Raw genomic sequence first — 25,582 nt, forward strand, 5'->3', positions numbered from 1 at the left:
CTTAACTACAAGACCCCACCCAGTGAGGGGATACACGGCCCCAATGAGCGAAACAGAGCTGAACGAGACAGCTGCTGACCTGAGAGTGAGAATCATGACCCGAATGACAACCAGACCTCCCCGGCGCCAATTACAACGGCTGAGTGAAGTACCATCAGAAAGTCTCATTGAGAATGTGAATGCAGCATTGAGAACGATCCCTACCAACACCATAACAGAAACCAATGAGCTGATCTACAACTCAGCATCAGTGATCCTTGAGATACTTGGCTATAAGAGCAACCATGAGACCCAATACCCACCATGGAAAAGACGGTTAGAGGCTAAAATCAAGGTAACAAGGAGGGAAGTGAGCCAACTGTCAGAGCTCCACAAGGGTACAATGAAAAGACCAGTACCCAGAAAGTACAGCCAGATGCCCATACCTGAAGCACTCGAGACTGCCAAACAGAGGCTCCAAGCCTTGGCCAGCCGCCTAAAGAGATACACAAGGGAGAATGAATCCAGAAGGATTAACCGGCTCTTCTCCACTCAACCAGCTAAGGTGTACTCTCAATGGCAGGGTAAGAACAACAGAGCAGACCCACCAAGGCTGGAGACTGAACAATACTGGAAAGGCATATGGGAAAGGGAGGCGTCCCACAACAGCAATGCACAGTGGCTGATCTCTCTACGAGAGGACCACAGCAACCTCCCTGAGCAAGCCCCGGTAACCATCACTGTGACAGATGTTCAAGAAAGAGTCTCAGGTATGAAAAATTGGACAGCACCAGGGCCTGACATGATCCATGCCTACTGGCTAAAGAAACTCACTGCTCTCCATGAGCGACTGGCAGCCCAAATGAACCAGCTGCTACAAAGTGGGACTCACCCTGAATGGTTAACTGAAGGGCGGACAATCCTAATCCAGAAGGATCCATCAAAGGGTCCAGTCCCACCCAACTACCGACCAATAACCTGCCTCTTCACAACCTGGAAGCTCATGTCAGGCATCATAGCGGCCAAGATAAGCAAACACATGGATAAACACATGAGCACGGCACAGAAGGGTATCGGTGTAAATACCAGAGGAGCCAAACACCAACTCATCATAGACCGCACAGTTGCCCGAGACTGCAAAACCCGACACACCAACCTGTGCATGGCTTGGATCGATTACAAGAAAGCCTATGACTCAATGCCGCATACTTGGATCATTGAATGCCTACAGATGTATAACATCAACAGGATTCTGAGAGCCTTCATTGCAAACTCGATGAAGCTGTGGAAAACCACCCTTGAAGCCAACTGCAAACCACTTGCACAAGTGTCCATCAAATGTGGCATATACCAAAGAGATGCTCTGTCCCCGCTACTGTTCTGCATAGGCCTGAACCCCCTCAGCCAAATTATCAACAAGACTGGCTACGGATACCGACTCAAAAATGGGGCCAACATCAGTCACCTCCTCTACATGGATGACATCAAGCTGTATGCCAAGAGTGAGCGAGACATCGACTCACTGATCCACACCACCAGGATCCTCTTTGTGATCAGTGTGGTCGGCTGATCACAAAGAGGGGGAAGGTGATCCGCACAGAAGGAGTCTCACTCCCACAAGGAACAATAGCAGACATAGAGGACAGTTACAAGTACCTAGGTATACCACAAGCAAATGGCAACCTCGATGAGGCCACAAGGAAAGGAGCCACAGCTAAATACCTCCAACGAATAAGGCAAGTCCTGAGAAGCCAGCTCAATGGCAAGAACAAAATCAGTGCGATAAACAGCTATGCCCTGCCAGTAATCAGATACCCTGCTGGAATAATTAGCTGGCCAAAGGAGGAGATAAAAGCCACAGATATTAAGACTAGAAAGCTACTAACCATGCATGGAGGGTTCCATCCCAAATCCAGCACCCTGAGACTGTACACGAGCCGCAAGGAAGGAGGCAGAGGACTAGTGAGTGTGAGAACCACTGTCCAGGACGAAACAACTAAGATCCATAAATACATCAGGGACAAAGCCTCAACAGACAATGTGCTCAGTGAATGTCTCAGACACAGGAACGGAGGTTGAGGTGCCAGAGATACCATCATGGGAGGACAAGCCCCTACATGGGATGTACCACCAGCAAATAACCCAAGTGGCTGATATCAGTAAATCCTACCAATGGCTGGAAAAAGCTGGACTCAAGGACAGCACAGAGGCCCTCATCCTGGCCGCCCAGGAACAGGCCCTAAACACCAGAGCAATAGAGGCCCAGATCTACCACACTAGACAAGACCCAAGGTGTAGGTTGTGCAAGGAGGCCCCTGAGACAGTCCAGCACATCACAGCAGGGTGCAAGATACTGGCAGGGAAAGCGTACATGGAGCGACATAACCAAGTGGCAGGCATTGTGTACAGAAACATCTGTGCAGAATATGGACTGGAAACCCCGAGATCAAAGTGGGAAACACCCCCAAAGGTGGTGGAGAACGCCAGAGCTAAGATCCTGTGGGACTTCCAGATCCAGACAGACAAAATGGTAATGGCGAACCAACCAGACATTGTCGTAGTGGATAAAAATCAGAGGAAAGCCGTTGTGGTAGATGTAGCAATACCAAGTGATTGCAACATCAGGAAAAAGGAGCACGAGAAACTGGAGAAATACCAGGGCCTCAGGGAAGAACTGGAGAGGGCCTGGAAGGTGAAGACCACAGTGGTGCCTGTGGTCATCGGGGCCCTCGGGGCAGTAACCCCCAAACTGGAGCAGTGGCTACAACAGATCCCAGGAACAACATCAGACATCTCAGTCCAGAAATGTGCAGTCCTTGGCACAGCCAAGATACTGCGCAGAACCCTCAAGCTCCCAGGCCTCTGGTAGAGGACCCGAGCTCAGAGGATAAGAACCACCCGCGGTGGGTGAGAAGGGAATTTTTTATTTATTTATATATATATATATATATATATATATATATATATATATATATCGTTGTGTGTGTGTGTGCATGCGTGTGTGTGTGTGTTAAACTGACATTTCTCAGAAAATAAAACATTTTAATTGCCAACGATACGAAACCCCAACCCCCATGTGAAGAATGTATTTGCTCTGACACCCATGTTCATATCTGCCAGCTGCTCTGCGGCTTCTTGCTCTGTTTCTCACTGAGGATATGTCAATCAAATATTTTTTTCAGGTAATGCTTTCAAATGTTAAGAATGCATATTTTCTATCATTTACTGGAAATGCATGAGAGTGCATTTGTTGCTTATTTTTTCCAAAAATATTTCCAGCTGAGGTCTTAGGAGCTCCACTACAGAGTTGCTAACATGTAATGTCATGATATGCAAACCATTAAGCAACTATTGATTAGGCACTCTGCAACCATAATTTTTAGGAGAAAAGGTATTCAACTGGTAGCTTTTAAACCATAATTTCCTGACTTGAGCGCACATAAACTTAAGCTGCACTCACCAACTTTGCAAAGAAACAAAATAAATTACTTAAATAGATTGTGCTTTTCTGCAGGGGCAGCCCAAGGCTAGCTTTGGAAACCAAAGTTCTAAAGCGAAATTTGTATTTTGGGGCCCTCTTGTTCTGCTAACAATGTGAACTGGCTGCAATCAGCAGTCCGATCATTAGATCATTCACACACCTGTTATAAACTTATTGCATATCTGGCAGCGCTGTTTACATTGTATACATGTATAATATGACACATTTATTGGCCAACGGATTTATCGACCAGTTGATTTCTGGGCGCCAATTATATTAATTTTGGGGATCATGATCTGCTGATACTTACATGTGAAGCCCATCTTATCCCTGAATCTTATCTTTGTCTGCAAAGGTTTAAAAATCAGTCTCTGTTCTCTTCTGCTCTGCAGTGAGAGGTTTGACTGACAGACCAGCCCACCAGGTCAGATTGGCGCTTTTGCAATTAAGAATGTGTTTGATTTGGTCTCGGGTTAGGTGGTCTTGATTACTACGCTATCTGAAGCAAACTAAAAATTAGGCTTTTTAACAGTTTCATTAAAATATTAATGAAACTGCAACTGAGGTGTCTGTCCTCAGTTGCTTAATACGGTATCTGATACAGACACCGTATCAGACCCTGGGGACAGGGTCTGATACAGAGTTTATATCTATCAAGTAGAAGGGCTTTGTTTTTTCTTATTATTATTTAGTGTAATTAGTAAGAAATATAATATAAAGCCAAACATATTTGCATTGTGTGCTTTGGGCTTTTTGTGAGTTACATGCTGTTTTATTCACCATAAGTGTCACACATGGCCAATTGGTGTGGGTCAGAAATTGACCGACAGGTGCCATGTTGCTGTTTTGGTGTGCTATTTGCATCATGCGCAGGTGACCTGTATTTGTGTGGGTGCACACCAGCTGGTTTTGTGCGCCACATGCATGATGCATGTTGAGTATATTGTTATGTTTGTGTGGATCACGTGTGGTGATATTTTTTGTGCGTGCAATAATATACTGGAGGCATTGCTAGTGTCACAAACACTTTCCTTGTCTCTCATTGTCACTTTCATCTCGGTCTTGAGCTTGCGTTGTCCTCTCCATTACGCCGTTCTCTAGCCTTTCAAAACTCTTTGGAAAAGTTGCATATTTGCCACGCTGTGGTCTTCAAAGTATTCGAGAAAAGTCATGACTTGTGGTCCAGAAATTATGGCATCTATGATGCTTAATACAACATTAACTCTACATTTTTCAAAATATTGTTTTTTTTTCTTGCCCTCTACTAAATTGATTTTCATAATCTTAGACTTGGACATTGTGCTAATTTTTTTTGTTGTTTGTTTGTTTTGTTGTGCTACTATTCCATAAGCAAATGTTTAATCTAATTAATAAAATGTACAGAAAAAACATAAAAGAATGAATTTAGACTGAAATAAATGTAAAAGTAAATGAAAGTAAAACAGTAATTTGAATCCGGTGTAATTTTGCAGTGAAATAGAAGCTGCAGAAGTGAATTATGCTTGTTATGCTTAAAATCATTGTGCCCTAAAACACCATAAAAATGATTTTGAAAACTGAAACAGCTCTGCAGGCATGAATGGAGTTTGGCATGTTAAATTAAGTGCCTTCAAAGTCTGAGGTGCCTTTAACCACAGATGGGACTGCATCTGTATGTAGAGTGTGTGCTGCATGTACTTCTAAAGTTAAAAACTAATTTACAACCTGTGTTTGCCTGTGGTCTATCTTTAATAGCATTCTTTTTAAGTCATTCTGTTTTTTCAGTTTCACATTTTCATTTCTCTTCTCTGTGACATCCACAAATCCACACACTCACTCACGATCGCACACACGCATGCACACGCACTCATGCACACGCGCATGCACACACGCATGCACACACGCATGCGCACACGCATGCACACACGCCCTAATACATACACACAGCCCACACTGCTCCTCCTGACCGCAAAGTGCTCAGAGACATCAAACCCATGCTTGCTATCTCTCTGGTGAGCCTCTTGTAAAGCACTTTTATGTGTTCAAATTAATGCAGTTGTTCTTTTCAGGTCAACAGTTAAACCCATAAAAGTGCAATTACACATGAATGGGTAGCACCATTGCAATGTGAACTAAGGTTCCAGTGTTAAAATTGCATGCCATTCCTGTGGGAGGTGCTCCATTCACCGGCTTTACAGAAGATATGAAATTTATGATGCATTGGTGTCATACATGTCACACAATGGAACTAATATCAAGAAACTCATTATTCAATCCAATTCTGAGTGTCTTTTATTAAAGGTTATTCAATTGTTAGGTAGACTTCATGTTGAAGCACCAAACTGGGAAAAAAAATAAAGTATTAGAAATAAGTTATTAGATTTAGGGAGATATCTCACTTGAATCCTAGTTCTACTTAAAATGAAGTGGTTTCATGCCAGTGGGTTGAGCATATTTCTTACTCAATCCAAAATGACTGCCAGTTTTGCTCAGTGCCTCAGTTTTCTAAGTAACACCAGTGCGGTTAATGAGGAATTGTGGGACATTCTTACACAATGTAAATGAAGACTGATTGCAAAGTCATATGTGGTTGAATGTATAGTGCAAATGGTACTTTCACTATCAATTGCATAACTAAAATTATATTATCAAGAAATTACCCAGGAATTGTACTATCAATGTTATTTTGGTTTGGGATTGAAGGTTGGATGAACAGGGTCTCAAAGGAAGCAGTGGGAAATGTGAAATTTAGTGTTATTGAAGGATTACCCATGTGGGAAATTAAATTCAGAGGACCATGTTGAAAAACTGGGCCATTCATACTTTGATTTGGAAGATGGAAACAGTGTTTGATGAGGGTTTTCATTGAAATGATAATCATTTGGTTAAAATAATTATTTGCTCTTGTTTGACTAAGAAATAACATTAAAATAAGCATAGCAAAGTTTATTACTATGAAAATTCCTTATTGCTGTTTAACAGTGCTGCATTTGCAAGTTTTTTGTCCTGGGTAATATTTTGTTTTTGCTGCATAGACCTTTATCCATACAACATCCAAAAATACAGTCTTTCATTGTGTTATGCAGTCATGAGAAAATCAGTGCTAACCAAACAGATGTAAACTGTGTATTGGTTTTAAGCTTGTTGCTGTCTTCACAGTTTAAAATGGTGGTATTGTGAATTTTCCAGGCACATCATTTTAATTCTTTACCTCAGAGATTAGCACCATTTTCCAGTGTCTTGACCATAAAATATTACAGTGAAACCTTTGTTTGTATTGTTTTTAAAAAATCGATTTATAACCAGAGTTGCAAAGAGACACTCAAGCCTTGCTGACATTATCTGCTCTTAGGTAGGAATTAACATGACTATCCCCCTGGCTACAGGCCTACAGATGAAGCAAACTAGTAATTTAATTGATGCTCATGGCTTGTATTGTAATGAGGTTCTCATTACTAAGAAATCTGACCTATGTGTGTCTGTGTGAGTGTTTGCTTGAGCATGTGTTTACTGTATTTTTACAGATATTGATAGTTCTGCTGGTCTAACTTTTGAGAGACCAGCAGAAATCTTTGAGCTTTCAGCTTTCCAGCTCCGCTGCTGATCCAGTTGGGGCACCGTCTAAGCATTTAGTTTCTTGGACTCATAATACTTTGGCATCTTTCTGAAATTCCTCAATTTCTCACTGCTGTCCAGCTGAACTGAAAGCTTTACTGAGCTGAAACAATGCTAAATCTTATTGAGACAGCAAAGAAAACACCCGAGACTGAATCATTGGTTTGACTGCTACAGCAAATAAGAAACAAAAATGAAACATCTTTATTTGAAATATATGACTGTCTATCTAATGTAATTGCAGGGTTGAGTGTATTTCTATATCTCTAGATTATTTCTAACAATTTGATTGTCTGTGTTTGCTCTTGCAACTGTGCCAGATGGTTTTTTTAAAAAACAGAACACTCCAGAAGGCATTCTGCAGAAACTTTTGAGAACAGGTAAAGCACTTTAAATTATGCAATATTTGCAAACTGTGAGATATATTAATGTCTCCACATTGATTGTCACACAAATTAAGTAAATACAATTCACATGTTTTATATTTAGTTTTTTATGGGTGTTTAGTTTGGATCTCTATTCTGTACATATCCCAATGATGACATCATTTTAGGTTTTCTCCAGATAGAGACTGATGTCTGGTCATTTGAAAAGCTTCTTGAAACTATGTTCTAATAAAGTTCAGAGTCTCTGAGTGAGAGAGAGGGCAATGGCATCTCAGGTGAATTTTATGTGTTTTTCAGACACATAGTGTATGTTTCAAATTAAACCCTTTGTTGTAGCTTTGTCATCCACAAATGAGTTTGTCTCTGCTTTCAATCAACTTCAGATAATGCAGGCCTACTGAGTTGGCTTTCAAAGTGTCAGGAAGAGATGATTTACAGTACTTTTTGGTGCCTCATTATCTAAACACAATACATTATTTTCAGAAAGTAGTGTATTTTATACCAAACAGGACGTTTTTCGTATGATGGTTGCATTTCTCTGTAGAACAAACATAAAACTAATTTATTTCATAAAACCAGCAAACTAGAATATTTGTTGCATGCAAAATATAGTTGTTAAATATCTATAATAAACAAAATGATAAATGGAAAAAATGCCTGGTTCATGGAGACTTCAAATTGTGTGTCATTTCTATGGATATAAATACCACATTTTTTTCTGTGGGTTTTGTATAGCTTCAAGAAGAATATTTTCAACTTTTTCTCCCAGCCTCTATTAGAGGCATGACTGTGGTACTGTGAACTCATCATAGGGCACTTTGTGGAAAATTCAGATGCCAGGGGCTTTGATGAAATTGTGGCATGTTTCATCCCTTTTTGCCCCCCAGGAACTAGGGAGACATTCTGGAATTACATTTATGTATCATATGTGCCTTCCTCAGCCAATGGAGCTTCTCTAGAGAGCACAATGACTTTCTGGAGAAATTGGGTATAGCTTAGAGTTCAAAGTCAAGTGAATCCTATTTTTTTTATCTCAATGGTGGTCATGGAAGAAGAGGTTCTTTAATCAGTATACTTCTACATAAATCATTTCTTGCTAAAGATGTAAAAGTAGTCCATATTAGTTCAAATTGATAAATAGCCCACCTGTCGTCAACTCGAAGAATGTGAGAAACAGTTTACTAGTTTGCTATTTTGGCTCAACATAGTTGAGCCAAATTATGCAGTTCAAAGATAATGCTACCAATACTGAGGAAATTGATATAAACTTCTGATTTTGTGAACATTGATAGATAAATATTTAATATATTATCTCTCTTGTTATTGTGGCATTAAGAAAATAGAAATACTTTTGGTAATTCTAATTGACATGAGAGAAGAATAGATTTAACTTAAGACAGTGAGAAAAACTTTTAATTTTTTATTTGGTGTATGTAAACATGTAATTCAAATTTTAAATGAAGATACTTGTTTTACTCAGGACATATGACTACTTGTGCCACTGACAGGTTTACAGCAACATTTATTGTATTTCGGTCCATATTATCAAGCAACCAACCAGAATTCTTATAATTGTTGAATGGTGTACAGTGAATGCTTGATGCAAGAGTGAGATTGACCCTCCTGGCAGTTTTGACATAACTACTTGGCTTCATTTATTTATTTATTTTTTGTTTGTTTGTTTGTTTGTTTTCTCTTGTCCATCACCCTACTTTGCCAGATGTATCCTATTGTGAAGACAATTAGATTTTGGTGACATGGAATCCTCACGAATGAGTGATGTCCCTCCCATGGTGAAAAGCAGAATTTATTTCTTTCCCTAACACCACTGCACATGTAGTGGGATGAAGATGAACCACCAGCACCACCCCTTCCAAGAAGCATAATTTAATCAAAATTTTGTGAGAGTATTTGGCCGGTACTGTGTGGTGCTGGCAGGTTGCCTTATGTAAGATTATGGGTCTCATTGGTTTTAGCCCCGTGTCAGTAAGCTGTTTGTATGGAGATGGAGAACACACAAGCTCTGTAAATAATGCAAATCTGGTTTTAGGCTTTACTTTGTGTTTCTTTTTCATCATCTGTCTCTGTGGTGCTCTCTGTCATCTTCATTTGTTTTCTTTCTCTTTTCTGCTCTATCTAACTCAAATAAAAATTAGGATTATGCCGTTGTAAACTCAAGCACAACAATAATCTGAACCACCATCTATCTTCATGAATGTTTGTGTATATTTATACATGTGGGGCCAAGGAATCAAACCTTGGTTTGATAAAGAAGTGTACATCATAGGTACTTGAATAGAATGTACATTTCACAAACTTCTTAAAGGCATCCATCAATAGCTGTATAAGATACTTTAATTGAGAAATATTTATTTTAAATGTAAAAACAATACAGTAGTAATACTGTATGAGGTTTAAAAAAAAAAAGAAAAAAGAAATTTCACATTGTTTGCATGTTGTCTACACTCCAATGGATTCTGGGTAAATGACATGCTTGGTCCCTTTACGCTCACCAGAACAGCTGTGAGTAACATTAAGCTTTTTCAGTTTGAACTGGAGTGTGTTGGGATTGATAGAAATGTGGAATCCTCAAAGATTAATGAAGATGATGAAGACCAAATGGAGGAAGAGGACAGAGTTGGCTGAAGAACTTTTTGTTTGTGCTGTTGGGTCTCATTGTTTCATTCAGCTTTGTGAATGAAACAATAAATGACATGTAGCTTTTCGTTTTAGTGATGGAAGATTCTATCACACTCTGTGACCCAGTAAGTAGTTCTGTAAGCTGCGCTATCTGGTCCGGTAACACCCATTTAATGTCCGGTCTTAGGTCTGATGTCCTGTTCTTGGTTTCACATACATTATGGACAAAAGCAAGAATAGTTCCATAATTATTTAAAAGAGTGTCCAGCATTGCCTGTTTGATGTTTCTCCCAGTGTCTTTTCCTTGCTCACCGGCTGCAGGGTTTAGGCATACTGTGGATAAAAACTGTCGCACAGCATTTGGTTTTAGCTTGCAAGGGAAATGACCATGTGTTAGATACTTTGACTCAAAGTCTTCTGGAGAGAAAAATTGAGTGTAAAAATGTAGGTCTTTTGAAAGTTGCGTTCAGCTCTTTCCCACAGTGTTGTTTTTTGTGGGAGGCCATCCAGATTCACCTCACTTTTTTTTTTTTTCTAAATTATTGCCAAAAGCGCCGCAGTGTGGCATTGTCACACTGTCACAGCAGTCAAACGTAATTTGGTAAAAAAAACAAAAAAAAAAAAACAACTCGGGTAAAGATAGCCTTCCTGTGTTTACTCTGTAGATTCCAGTACAGAACTGACCCAAGCTTCACCCAGCAAAACCCGTGAAAAAACGGGAACCTCCACAGTTGAAAAATATAACAAAAGTTTATTATTTTTTTTTTTTTAGATAATTGAGTTTTGGTGTATTGCAAGCAATTTTACAACATATTTAGGCCAATTTCTTCAACTAATTTTGAATCCCTTTAAACCTCACTAGAGGTTTAAATCCCAAATGGATCGGTGATGTGGTAGAAGAGGAGGATAATTAATTAGTGTGTTCATAGCATCATTCAAATAAATTGATTTAAAAAAAGCAGAAAATGTTACAAGATAATAAAAAGATGATAATATTATTAGGTTTATGGAGCATTGTCTCAGCCTTATGAAAGCAACTATATTTAAATCTAGAGATGCACCAATTAGAGATGCCATGGCAAAGTTTCGATGATTGTTGTAATTTTCACAACTGGCAAATTAGACCATAACTGATTTTGATTTCATTGTGAATGATACAAATAACAACCTTATTTTAGTCTATGAATAAAATGAAAGTATCAATGTCTACATAAAAAGATTTTGGTTTAAAAAAATGTCAAAGGTTACAAAAATGTCTATCCATGAAAATCTATATATTCTGTGTCCACCTCAATATTAAAAGATTTCATTTACTGCTGTGTGGTAGATTCTTAAATCATGTTTTTTTTCTGTTTTGTTTACTTTAAGCAGCTTTTCTGTTGTGGTTTGTTCTTATTTATGTTAGGAGCAGAATAAAAGCAGACATCTTGTTTTAATCGCTTGTGTTACCCAGCTGAGCTTCAAAACCATTTCAAAACAAAATGATCAAAAAGTTAGCATTGTAAAGTGTCTAACATTTTATATTTGTACTTATAAGGTTTTTAACTGTGTCATAACTGTGTCAACCTCCCGACCCCACTAGGAACAAGGGCGTAAGAAAATGAATGAATGAATGAATGAATGAATGAATGAATGAATGAATCTATTGTTATATATTCGACTTTTTGTTATTTATGAAGGTTTCACTATGCTTAAAAAGCATGGCCTTTCAAAATAGCTTTATAAGTTTTCCTTTCCTTTCTTGAAGCTGCTTGGACATTTTGTGCTTCCTCTGACTTCATGACCTGACAGGGATAGTCAGGTATAGAATAGGGAAATTCCAGTTCAATTGGATGCAATAAAGTGTACTCCCATAAAGGTTGATCTCTTTTGCATGAAAAGTAAAGAAAAATCAATAATAGTGCTGGTGCTGAAACTGGTTAATTATATTGAGTTGTTTAAAGATTTCTGCACTAGAGCAAAATAAAAGCTGTATTTTGAACACACTGCGGCCAAACATTGTTGAGAATCCAGAAAGTCATAGCTGACTGTGTTGTCTTTCTTTTGTCCACAGAGATTCTCAAAGGAGGTGTGTATGTTGACCAAAACAAGTTCCTGTGCCATGCAGACACAATCCACTGGCAGGACATTGTTAAGTATCCAAGGATCCATCCTATAGTGGTACCCACTAACAGCAGTGTTACATGTAAGTAACTATAAAGGCAGGCCCTCTAATATAACAGTGATTCAACTAAAATTTACCTTGTATTTTGTGCTCTGTTCAAGGTTTCATAAGATTAAAGGGTGTCCTCCCCTAACCCCCCAGGACACTCTTATCCCATATAAACACAGCTATATTGATTTACACTGGAGGATGCATAGTATAACCACAGGTTAATCATTACACTCCAATGCTTGGGTTTAATAGGATACTGCATTGATTTTACATTGTGCTTCAATAACACTGTTGGTTGCATGATTGATTATTAAAAACATCCATACAGAGAACTAGATGTATCTTATTTTTTCTTGTGGTTTCTCATTGCTTGCAAGAGCTAGATACCTCACAATATAAGTTGGAGCACAAAGACTTTAGCTGGAGAGTGAACACATGTTGTGCTGCTGGCATAATCACAACTTCTAAGTACTTCAGACTTCTGAAGTGCTGAACAGATGTCTAACTTCCTGCTTTAAAACTTAACAAACTTAGCAGAGATCAGTTATTTCAGTGATTTGTGTGCTTAGACCAAACAATCTCACTTTTAACTGTTTGTTTTTTTGTTAATTTGTTGTTTTTTTATGTCTCGTAAAAATTCAGTATGTTAATTAACTTAACCGATTAAGTTAATTACATTCTTATAAACTCATATGATGATTTGCAAAATTGTTCATCGCTTTTTAAAACCAGCATGATTATTAAGAGAGAAAACAAATTAGTGGTGGAACTTAATATTTTTATTAAGTTGACTGCAGGGTCTGCAATTCGTCAATCGCAATTTATCACATTTGAATCAAAAATCCTGTATTGTCAAATAAATATTTTCAATTCAAAAGTCCTTTTTGGACTTGCAATGGAAGCATCCATCCTTTACTTAAGGATGGATGCTTCCTTAAGCACAAAAAAGCACAGTTTTATTGTGCTTGCTATTATAAATCATAATCTCCACTTATTCAAATGCCTTTTATGCCCCACTATAACCTGCTGTAAGACATGTTAATGAACACATTGAGTTTTAGTACGATATATTGAAATAAAGGGGGAAAAAAAACAATGTTTAGTCTGTCAGTCAGAAGGGGGGCGGTTGATGCCTGATGTGATTGTCAGTAAGAATAAATTAAGTCACCTCCTCTGCCCAATTTATTTTGCTCATTGAGCCTCTTAATACACTTCTTTCGGTTTTATTAATGCAGTGCTCCCACTGTTTGACATTTAAATTTTCTTGTCAAATCATAAAATAAAATGCCTTACCATTTTTGAAACAAAATACAAAGACAGGAGGCACATGTTCTTGGATTTCTTCTCACAACACTTGCTGGAGACTTCCAATGCATATTAACTACTCATGACATTGATATTCTGCTCAATCCCCCTCCTCCCTGCAGCCCTGTTAGCCTCGGAACGACCCCGACTCCCATGTAAGTCATTTCCCCGATCCAAAAGATCAAGGGTCTCCAGACTTCTAATCCACCATTGAGAACATCATCTTCATGTTATTCTTTGAGGGCACAGAAGCTTTATGTTGTTACAATGTTTATCCTATCCGTGCCAATATTTTGTTGTCTTTTGGTTTCTTTTTGAGAGAAGAACTTGATTAAAAATTCCAGCACTGATAATATGGACGGACAACTTTTCTCTGAAACATCGAATAAAACAGACACTAAAACCGAGACTGGGAAGAAGACACAGAGATTCAGAGGGGAACTGATTGAATCAAAGATAGGAAAACTTTCAATGAAAGAAATGAAAATATTGCAGAAAAATTCAAAGAGTAGCAAGTAGAGGATGGAGAGGCACACGGTGGGCACACAGTGGGCACTGGAGTCCATCAAATGCTAATAGCTCTCATCTGAAGAGGCTGATGGATAAAGGGCAGCACTTCTACTCATTCAGGCTCAACTCCCACAGTTAGTCATTTTCTTGAAAGGCAATTAAGTCCTTAAAAATGGAGAAATCCAGTTGCAGCACTGAGGATATATTTCAGTGCTGTTGGTTGTATGTTGTTTATATGACTTCTTATTACAGTATTTTTATAATGTGAAACACTTTGAACTGCCTAGGTACTGAAATGTGCAACACAAGTAAGCCTGATTGATTGACTGATTTCTTATTGCTTGTCCATTAATTTAACCTCCCTCTATTATTACAAATTTTAATTTAACAAAATTATCTCACATGCCCAGAATGCTGAAAATGTCTTTAAACCAAAGCAAAATCTTGAAGAAAAGAATTCAGCTAATTAAAACTTTTTTTCACATGCTCAAGTTGAAACACAAAAAAAACACAGCCAGTTGTACTTGTAGTCACAGTTCACAGACTCCAGATTATAGTTTCTAAAAGTGTAGATAATGTTTTCCTTTTTCATTGTTTTTTTTTATTTATTTTTTTATTACTATTCTTTCTTGCAGGTCAAAGATGTCATCGTTCCTGTACTGGGCGCTGCTGGGGCCCCAAGGAGGACCACTGTCAAAGCTGTAAGTTCAGTACGGTAGAAGACAGGTATAGCTGTAGCTCATGTTAAGGAGGTAATAAAGACCAGTAATGCCACAAAGCTCAAAGTCCAACACAGAAAAAAATCCTGCTTTCATTTAAATAATTAATTTACATATTTGTCAAGGACAAAAACAAACTTGACATTTGATGTGCCACAATTACTCAGTGCTGCAAAAACAAGAGCACTATTTATTATAAAAGAAATGATTCCTTATGTTTATTCTGCAAATATATATATTATGCAAATATATATGTTGCTGGCTCCACCAGACCAAGCAAAGCGGGAAAAAAAGGAGGTGAACAGAATCCAGTTATTGTTTGACACCAAATAAACACTCTGTATTTTTTTGATAATGTTTAAGACTATCCTACTTCAAAGTAATTGTAGATTTATACTAAAAGTAGGACTGGAATTTTGGAAGTATCATTAATGTTTTGAAGCGCCTCAGCTGGAGTCTCAATTGAAATTAAGTCCTTCAAAGATTTGGTGCTCATCACCACAAATAAATAATCAAAATAACAGTGTAAGAGGCCAGTCAGAAATTTTAACAATTGTTTGATTGCTGTGACGACAGTAGATAACTTTGTGTTCTGATTGTTGAAAATAACTTTTTTTTTTCATGCCTTTTCTCTTAAGAGATCCATATCTTATTTTGGTTAAATGACAATAAATTTAAATATGAATTTACCAGTTGTATAAAATATTTGGGGCTCAATTACAATTCAGAATAAAATGTAACTTTTTGTTGTTGCTGTTGTTATTGTTACTGTTATTATTGTTATTATTAAATGTCTTCTTACTGTAACCACAAAATCCATATTATGACTCATTCATACAATGATTTCTGTCTATACTGTTAAAAGTGGTATGAATGTGGTTTTGCTAAAGCTTTTGTATAAAATGAAACTAAGCAAACATGAATGCAATAGATTTTTTCTATTCAACAACTAATATTTTTTTAACACTTCATATGCAATAGTTTCCACAAAAAGCATTTTTTCTAATTGGATAAAAATGTGATCTATTAAACAGGAACTGAGCAGAAGTATCTAATTTTGACAAGTCAGATTACTCACTTTCTCTTTAAGTTTGCAAGCAATTCTAGTGGAAATTAAAAGATTTTTTCCTTGGAAAAAAATGTCTCCTTCTTCCAATCACTCTGTTCTCTGACATCTCCATTTATGCTTTTATATCCTGACAGGAGTTTGTTATGCGGCTCTGATCTCATTACGATAGTTATGAATAAACTATTTCACCATGTAAGGTTGACAGAACGTCACTGACTCGGTCCAGATAAGCCCTAGATCTGTCTTTCTGTGGGTGGTCAGCTGTTATCACAGTTTACCTCCTGTCTGCAGCTTTACATTCTGTGCATGGCATTATCCAATCTTCTTTAATTGCTTTCCACAAAATCTGTATATGTTTTATGTTCAATTAAATTTAATAAATTAATTGTGAAATTGTTGAATTAAAAAAATTACTTTCATTTTAGCTTCTTTGAAAAACATCAAAATTTAAACTGAGAAAACAGTGTCATTGTTCTTACATTAGTCACAGGGCAAGGAGGGGCTGGTTCACCTTGGACAAGTTCATAGCTGATATTTAATAAGCGCTTGGTAAATTTACATTTTGCTTTTCAAATTAAACCCTTTCTGCTGTTCATAGTTATACTTTGGGTCTAACATGATGATAATAGCTGATTCTTTAGTTAAACTATATAACTACGTATGCTAGCCTACATTCTGCCCCTGTATTGCCCCTGTATTGCCCCACCATGCGGACTGTGCACTGAGCATTGAAGATGTAGTTTTAAAACAGCATGAGTAACTGGTAGCACTTTTTTTTTTTCCAAACAATGACTATTTTTGTCTATGGAAATCTTTCCATACAGCCCAAATGTGTGTTTCTCGTAACAGAACCAAAACTGCAGTAAACGTCTGTCAGATTGTTGAATGACAAAGTGCAGTAAATGGGTGGGGGAGGGGAAGTGCTGTAAAGAGCTCGTACACACAACCAGACAAAACTCTGTCCATGCTGGCACTTCCTGGTGGTTTTAAAATCATATAATATTTTAAGAAATTATATACCTTGATCCAGGCAGTTGTCAAATAAATACACTGGATAGTTTCTTTGCAGAGTTGAAACAAAAGCCAAAATGTAAACAAACACCGATTCCAGGGCAATGCCAATCAAATGGTAAACTCATGTGCATGTTTTTGAATTGCAGAAAGTAACATGCAAACTTATTACCTATTCCTTTTAAGACATTCAATGGAAAACAATACACACTATAGTTGGTTTTAAAGTTTGGATCAAACTATATTCCAATTAAACAGTATTACTCATTTATTAATAATGTTTTAAGCTCTATTTGTTAGATAAAATGAGCCAAAAAAAATTTTGTTTTCTGTGTAACTGAAATACAATCAGGCTGATTGGAAGTATGAGGTAACTGCTAGTTGAATTCTTTAAGCCCTTTACTTCAAGGAGGGTTGAAGTATAACCAACAGCATTTGATCTATATTGTATGCTCATTCAGTAGAAGGACATTAAGCTTTAATTCAAATAAAAATTTAACAGAATATTTTATTACAAGAAGACGATGTTAACTACAAAATGTGGTTAACTTACACCTTTTATCCTTTGAAACATTTCTGTTTATGGCACATACTTTTTTTGTTATTTTACTGCAAAAGTGGGGGGAAAAAAAGCAAAGAAAATTTTTGCTCATGTAAATAGCAGCTGAAAGGCACTGCCTCCTGTGACTGATGCTGCTGTCCACAGTCTGTTCAAATGGAAGCTCGCAGGCATATTTCATGAGATGGATTCTTTCGGTATTTGTTGTCACCAGGCACTATTTCTTTTTTTTTTTTTCGTAAAGTGGAAGTTTTAAAGCCAAATTGATAAACAACATTGCATCTCTTACTCTTACTCTTGCTCTCTTTCTCTTTCCTCTCTCTGGCAAGGTCATTTGTTTGACGGAGTGTCTTTAAATGAAGCAGGCCATTTCATTTTAGTCCAGGCACCGTTAATAGAATGACGCTGATGGTACGTTCGGTGTGGGGTGAAGTGTGTGCTCTTGGTCACATTTTTCGTTTTGGTGACTTTTCCAGCGGGGGTATCCATCACGCTGATAGTATCTCGTCAGAGTAACGGTGAAAGACAAATGGGGCATCCAACAAAACATCATGAGCCTGGATTCAAAAATGCAGAGAATTTTACTTTCTAGTTTTGTGTTGTTAATATGCTATATTGATATATAACTGTTACATGTAATTTGTAGTTTTTGTAGAGTAATGTTGAAGAAGAAAACAATAAAACCTATAAAACATGACATCCATATTCTGCAACTGAAAACTCAAATCAACAGCTAAGATGATTAAAATTTGGGCATAACCAACTGTTGGAGGATTAAACACATTAAACCAGGTTTTGCGATAGTCATACCAATGTTGAGCTTCTAGGAAGTCTGAAATCTGAATTCAAATTTGTATTCTTAAAAGGTGGGTCCCTGCCTGAAAGATGATCAGTTAAATACATTTTTCCTTTTTTGCTAGAAAATCTACCAAGAAAGATTCTTATTTGAGGTGCTAAGGGACTTAGGATATTGGGGGGTGTATAAATATGTTTGCGTTAGTATGTATAGTTTTTAACCCAATATTGATAAAAGAAAACCAAAAAGAAATGAAATACTAAATTCTAAAAATAATTTTGGTTTTTATAATTGATTGATGAGTGTTGTAGGAAAAGTTTTCAAATTCTTGATTAAAAGACATAAATGTAAACTTTTAAATACAATTGAATGAAGATAAAACATTACATGTAAAGATGTAACATACTTAACTCTGCAGAAAAAAAGTAGAACATTTGTATTATCCTCAAAGACAAGTTTACCCACTCATTGCAGGAACTTTTCTTGTGTGTTTTGTATTACTTTATAAATAAATAAATAAATAAATATATATATATATATATATATATATATATATATATATATTTTTTTTTTTTTTTTTTTTTTTCCTGATCTCTCACGAGTCCAAAACCTCTAATTTATGCTGCGCCCAATATTACTTATCTTTGTCTGCAGCATGTTCAATGTGCATTGACATATGGCTGCTTGTAAGGGAGGAACGCAACCATACGGTTGCCCATATGATTGCAAAAGGCACATGAGGAAAGGGACGGGCATCTCTCCATTGTGACAGCAATGTACCTAGTTATATGGAAATCAGTACATCTCTGTCAGATTCAGCGATTAGACCCTCAGGTGTGCTTACAGGCAGAGGAAAATATGGTTGAACATGACAGAATATAGCTTGCTAAGGAAAAGAATCACAGATGCAAATACACAAACACTAATCCTTATAAAGTCTTGCCAGCAATAGAAGCAAGAAGACTTGAGCATTGTGCCATTCATTTCAGCAGTGTATCTAGCACCTGTTCAAATATGGTTGTCAATTCACCTATTGTTTTCAGTGTAAATAAAGTTTTACCAATGGCTGAATGGCTGTGTTCAGTGTATATGAATGTCAGAGAAGACAAACCAGTATGTTAAGCTACTTTCACTACTGGCTGGATTTTTCAAAGAACAAATTATGCATATCTGATGTCATTTAACAGATATATGTGCACAAAGGATGGTGTTTACAACAGGTTGTGGTCTAAAGCCTACTGAATATGTCTTTTAATTATTTCCTACTTTTGTGGTTTCACAGTAACTAAGACGGTGTGTGCTGAACAGTGCGACGGTCGCTGCTTTGGTCCCTATGTAAGTGACTGCTGCCATCGTGAGTGTGCAGGTGGCTGCTTTGGCCCAAAGGACACAGACTGTTTTGTAAGTGGCGTTTTACATTGATCAAAACCAATCACTTCCAATCATTCCGAGTACTGGGGAAAAAGAAAAAGATTAGTTGATATACAGTAAACCAAGTAATTCACCACATTGCATTTTTTCAGCATTAACCTCAAAGACAAAAATCATCCTTAAACTTTTTTAGCTTGCAATAAATGTCACTTGTATGGTAAATGCATACAAACTTTGGATAAAATGACAATTTTTCAAAGTAAAATCCTGTATAGAGTTCACTAGTAAACCTTCCAGTCTTATTCTCTTTGCTTGGTAAATTAGATTTTAAAGCATTTTTTTGTATGTACTACAGTTTTAGGATGACAAATCAAGCCTCTCTTGTTCATTAAGAAAGTATTTGAAGTAGTCTCAGTTTATGTCCAAATTCATGTATTGCCACTTAAATCAATATGATGGTTTTATCTTAATAGTATCAAAAATTTTTTTTGGTAGATTCTAAATAACATGTTATTGTCTGACTGGCAGAAACAATTATTTCGACACTTGTGTCCCTCTGACTTGCAGAAATAAAATGTTTAATGAAAAAATAAAAACAAGATTTGTTACAATGCATAATAAAAGACAGTAAAAATGTATGTCTATATATAGAAAAAATGTGTACATATATCTATATGAATTACCCCTTTATAAACAAGCTGAATGGAGAAGATTTTAATTGAATTCCTAATCAAGACAGGCTTGGATTTTGCGGTAGAAGTTGATACTTTATTTATATCATCTTAAGTTGTGAAGATAGCTAGGAAATACCATAACATCGCCAAGAAATATGTGTGTAGAATTCCCCCCAAGACATATTTATACTTATAAATCCATGTATTGGATTTTCCACCAGAAATTGCGACATCCTTTAACTGCTACAAAAAGTCAGATTTTGTTTTATTAAGTGATTTGATCAGTTTAAGGTAAAGTATGCTCAGTCTTTGCCGTTTGATAACGCTTTTCCACACTCCTGAAGGAAACTGGTATTCACATGTGGTATAGTCAATATAAATTTGAGATTTCTGAAATACCTTCATGTTTAACTGCACCATCACATATTTATTCACATGCTGCAACAATCCTGTAACCAGTTTCAAATCCTATTTTATGCAGTGTGCTGCAGCACTACCATATTAGTGCAAAACCATAAAGATTTGTGTCTTTTTATTTATTTATTTATTTTTCATGAAATGTAAATTAAATAATGTTTAGGTGAGGTAGCTGAGTCTTTATCTTTACAGGCCTGCACAAACTTCAATGACAGTGGAGCGTGTGTTACACAGTGCCCTCAGCCATTTGTCTACAATCCCACCACGTTCCAACTCGAACACAACCCGAGGGCAAAGTACACCTATGGAGCCTTCTGTGTCAAGAAGTGTCCTCGTGAGTTCCCCCACCTGAGTATACCAATGGTTGTGTGCCTTGCAGACTTATTCATACAACTGAATTTTTTCCCCAAATTGTGATATTACAATCAAATAACCTCAGTGTGTTAATTGGGATTTGATCTGGCAGACCAAAACAAAGTAGTGTGTAAATTTGAAAATATATTTTTATATCATATATTTTGAAAATAATATGTGGCCTGTATTTGTATGCGTATTATACCTAATTGTAAAAAAATATTTAGAGCCATAAAAACATGGCTGATTATTACATTTTATTTTCTTACATATAATAAAAACAAGATTATCATTTTTGTTTAATTCCACTATAGGATCAGTAAAGAAATTATGAATTTGAATTGTTATTGTTGTTGTTGCTGTTAATGTTGCTTGCAAACCACTAGATGAGATGAGAGAAGCTCATCTGTTGGGTCTGTTGGGTGTGAAAACAAAAAAATAGCATTCAGATCAGAAGTCCTTAAAATCTTGTTTTAAGAAACAATGTGGTGATATTAAATGCTCTTATCAGTATTTGGTCTATGAGCTACAACAAAACTTGAGATATTAGGCGATAAAATATCTTCTATTCATATGATCTAATGTTTAGTTGTTGTTTTTTTTTTTTAATAAATGTTTTAATAAAAACTATATTGAAATAATAAAATTTGAACAACTGTTCTGCCTTTTGACATTTTTTTTTTCACCACATTCCTGGAAGTTAACTTTTCATTCATGGAAAACGTTAAACCAAAGTGACTTTTCTGCAGTGTGATTACCTAGACTCCTGTACCACTTATTTTACCACATGTTCTTTGGTGACAAACAGCAGCCATTTGTGTTTGACATTTACAGTTACTTGTTTTTTTTTCCCAGATAACTTTGTGGTGGACCACAGCTCCTGTGTAAGAGCATGTCCTAGTAACAAGATGGAGGTGGAGGAGAACCGCATTAAGATGTGCATCCCTTGCACGGATATCTGCCCAAAAGGTAAAATAGAAGAAATGGCCAAAGTTGTAATCATTACAGACAGACGTAAGTATTGTAGCAATTTCTCAACTTATTTCAAAGGAATGTTATTAAGGCAAATGAAATGTACATTTCAATTCTTTATTTCTTACAATTCCTTGTCCATGTAGCCTGCATTTATTTGTATTTTTGTTTCCACATAGGAACTTTGTTGGAACTTAGTTTCAAAATTCATATTCTGAACAAACTATAAGTCTATATTATTGTTGGATGTTTACATAAATGATAAAATAATCAATTGAATGATTTTTTTTTTTTATTTTCTCTCTGTGTCGTGCAGCATGTGATGGCATAGGCACAGCCAGCCTCCAGACAGCTCAGACAGTGGATTCAAGCAACATTGACAACTTTGTCAACTGCACCAAAATCAATGGCAACCTGGTGTTCCTTATTACAGGGATTAAAGGGTGAGAGGATTCAGCCTATTAAAACGATATTTAGACTCGTTAAGAGTCTCAAATGCACCATTTGGTACTGAAGTTCATCTTTAAAATGGTGATGGTGATTGTAGAAAATTGAGAAAATGATTCCACTCCAACCCAGAGAACATTACGTGGAAACATTTACACATCAGTTGTTTGTCGGCAAATATCGAACTGCCAATGTTTGTCGTAATAAGTCTAAAACCTATTTAAAAATGTAATAAGTCTAAAAAAAGTTAAAAGTACAAACTCTTTTATGAAACAGTTATAACAATAAACCAGATGAACCGAGAAACCTGTCATGCCGGCTAAATAATGGTCAGAAATATTAGGATGTTTGAATCAATAAATTATCTACTTCTAAAGGAAAAGAAATAAACATTTTTATTTTCACTCTCCGTGATATTTTCACCCAACTGGGTTTGCCACTAAGTTTCACTGCAGTGTCAATGGAAGTGCATTGACACTTTTAAAAGTACTTTACCTTTTTTCTTTTTTTTCTGACTTTGCTCTAAATATTTCAAATCTGACTGTGCAAGCAATCCACCTTCTATATGGTTGTCAAAATCTGGTGGTGAACACAATTTGAAGTAAACAATTATTTATTTTATTTTGAACATGATAGAAGCATAAAATCACACACAGGAATGAGGAATGCAAAAGACAAGCATCTTTGCATTCGTTGTTCATGTATATCATTTTTGTACCACGAGAAATTAAGGTAGAAATTTCTTCTTCATTGTTTTGTCTTTTTCTATTCTGTAATTTTTCTAAAACATTTTAATATATAATTGTTTCTCATAGGGATGTCTATCACAACATCGGACCTTTAGATCCAGAAAAACTCAATGTGTTCCGGACTGTTCGAGAAATCACAGGTCAGTACATATTCATCACTGCATAACGATATGCCAACTTCATCACTCTCACGTTATTTTTTTTAACCTTACCATTTATGGCATTTTTATAATATATGCAGTTCAGCTGGGTTTGTGTGCATGTGTTTGTTTGCTCAAGTCAACCCTCTCCCTTCTCTCGAGTCTGTCCACCCCAAGGACAGACAACGCAGCATAAGATGAATATTATATGAGACTTTCAATCTCTTCTGTCTCTCCTCTGCTTCTCCCTTGGGGGCTCTCTAGCCTTGAGTCCCTCAGTCCCTACTCTCCCTTCACGCACTATGAAGAAAAGATCCAGAACATGCGGTGTGCATCGGTAATTGTCCAGCTCTCCTGTGCCACTGCCACTTTTGAGCTTTGTGTTTGCTGTCATTTTTCCAGCCCAGACATGCAGCAGTGCCAGCAGAACATTACAGCCTGTATCTGTGATGTCACCTTCCCTCCTAAAATAAAAACACATATGTGGCAACAGATCTCATATATCCTTAGTAATGTTTTTCATCTATCATGTAAGTGCATATTAGGAGAAGCTCGATGAAATAAATCTCAAGCATCAGAAAACAATAAGTCAGATGTTAAATTTGGTTCTTATGGAGTCTGAGTTGACTAGATTGTTGAGGGTTAAGCTTTAAAAAACGTTCAGTGTGCATTTCTCATACAGATTACACAAAGTCGAACACGAAAACGGAACGGCTTGAACATTTTTTATATTATGATTGTGGCACTTGAGAACTGAAAATGAGACCAAATGTATTGAACATCTTTTCACACTGATTTAAATTGATAATACATAAAAAATAAATAAATAAATTTGACGTATTTCATGTAGAGCATTTTAACATTTTGCAAAACAAGAATTTGTCTGTGAAAATCTTGTTCTAAAATGTTTTATTGTAACACCTTCATCTCCATTAATCATTTGTGCTGACAAGCCAATTTACTTACATTCTTTAATTGTGATTAATTGCTACACATGACCCTCCAAAGGGGCAGTAGTGGTACCTTGGCAGCACTTTGGACTCCCCCGATTTAGGGATTTCTTCAAAGTAAAATAGTTAAGTGATCCTCTCAAGTGTATGATCCATCACTATGAAATGTTACAGGAGAATAAGTGCTGCCCTGTTGACAAAAAGGGGTTTTCCAGGGCTTTGATAGCAGAAGTCACTTGATGATTCAGGACACTCGGATTATGACTACTATAGCTATAATGTGCTGGAACTGATTTGGAATTAAAAAAATAATAATAATAAATAATAATATATATATATATAACTTTATTTTGAGACTTTAGACTTCCTTAATAATTGCGGCAACCAGGTTCTTAATGTATGTATATTAAATGCATGTTTATTTATTTATTCTTAATGTTATTTTTTTTTCCATTTTTTGGTGAGAGATGGCTGGTTGACAGCAGTTGATGGGGCATAAACCTGTGGCCATGTACTTAGACGTTTGTGTCAGCACAACTTGTCGTCTCCCTGAGCTGTCAAAAAATATGGCATCTGACAGAAGAAGTCAACCTGGCTTTCTGACCCTTAGGTCACATTAACACTGCCTTAGCTTTCAAATGAGTAGGATAGGAGGACATCTGTTACCATCCACATTCACACCTTCATATTTTGTTATTCATTATTTTGCCTTTGAACCGTATTTCAATGGATCTTATAAACGTCCAACCAGATCATAGCTTATTCAAAGAGGGCAACAAGTGAGTAATCAAGTTGTACAATTTTCCATAAGGGTTTATCAATGTTTTGACTCAGACCTGTAATCACCACAATGTAAGCCATCTTGACCTTTAGTTATGAGCTCCTGGTCCTCTTTGCTAAGAGCCTCCACAGAGCAATTTGCTGTGTGTGGTCTGGTGGGTTTTTAATGCGGCTCTCAGCATAACATGAGCCACTTCTTCATCTTACAAAATCAGACATTGTCAAACCTGAAGAGATGGGAAATGGACAGATCTATTAGATGACACTGACATAAGATTGTGTGTCTACTACCATTACACAATGTGCACATCAGGACAGGGTGATAGGAATTAGTCTTATAGAAAAAACTGTATTAAGGCATCATTTAAGGGGATGAGTCTGATTCAACAAGTGCTTTTACTTTGATGAGGTATCTTAATAAATATGTGGAGTTCACAACTGGATTTGAAAATGTGCTGAAGAACAGATTGTGTCAAATGTAAATACCTTTATTAACATACCATCCTTTAATCTAACTGTGGGGT

The 25,582-nt window shown here is 36.6% G+C and overlaps 1 protein-coding gene across 1 annotated transcript in view; it reads left to right on the forward strand.

Annotated features, from left to right (window-relative positions):
• Positions 1–25,582, forward strand: part of LOC129361272 (receptor tyrosine-protein kinase erbB-4-like) — a 254,495-nt gene that overhangs the window by 165,819 nt on the left and 63,094 nt on the right. Inside the window, exons 4-10 of the mRNA XM_055032020.1 lie at positions 12,134–12,265; positions 14,686–14,751; positions 19,487–19,605; positions 20,859–21,000; positions 21,876–21,989; positions 22,309–22,435; positions 23,255–23,328. Coding sequence (XP_054887995.1) covers positions 12,134–12,265; positions 14,686–14,751; positions 19,487–19,605; positions 20,859–21,000; positions 21,876–21,989; positions 22,309–22,435; positions 23,255–23,328 — 774 coding nt within the window. The remainder of the gene's footprint in view (positions 1–12,133; positions 12,266–14,685; positions 14,752–19,486; positions 19,606–20,858; positions 21,001–21,875; positions 21,990–22,308; positions 22,436–23,254; positions 23,329–25,582) is intronic.

Source organism: Poeciliopsis prolifica, unplaced genomic scaffold (genome assembly GCF_027474105.1).
Source record: "Poeciliopsis prolifica strain line A6 unplaced genomic scaffold, Auburn_PproV2 SCAFFOLD007, whole genome shotgun sequence".
Classification (NCBI taxonomy): Eukaryota; Metazoa; Chordata; class Actinopteri; order Cyprinodontiformes; family Poeciliidae; genus Poeciliopsis; species Poeciliopsis prolifica.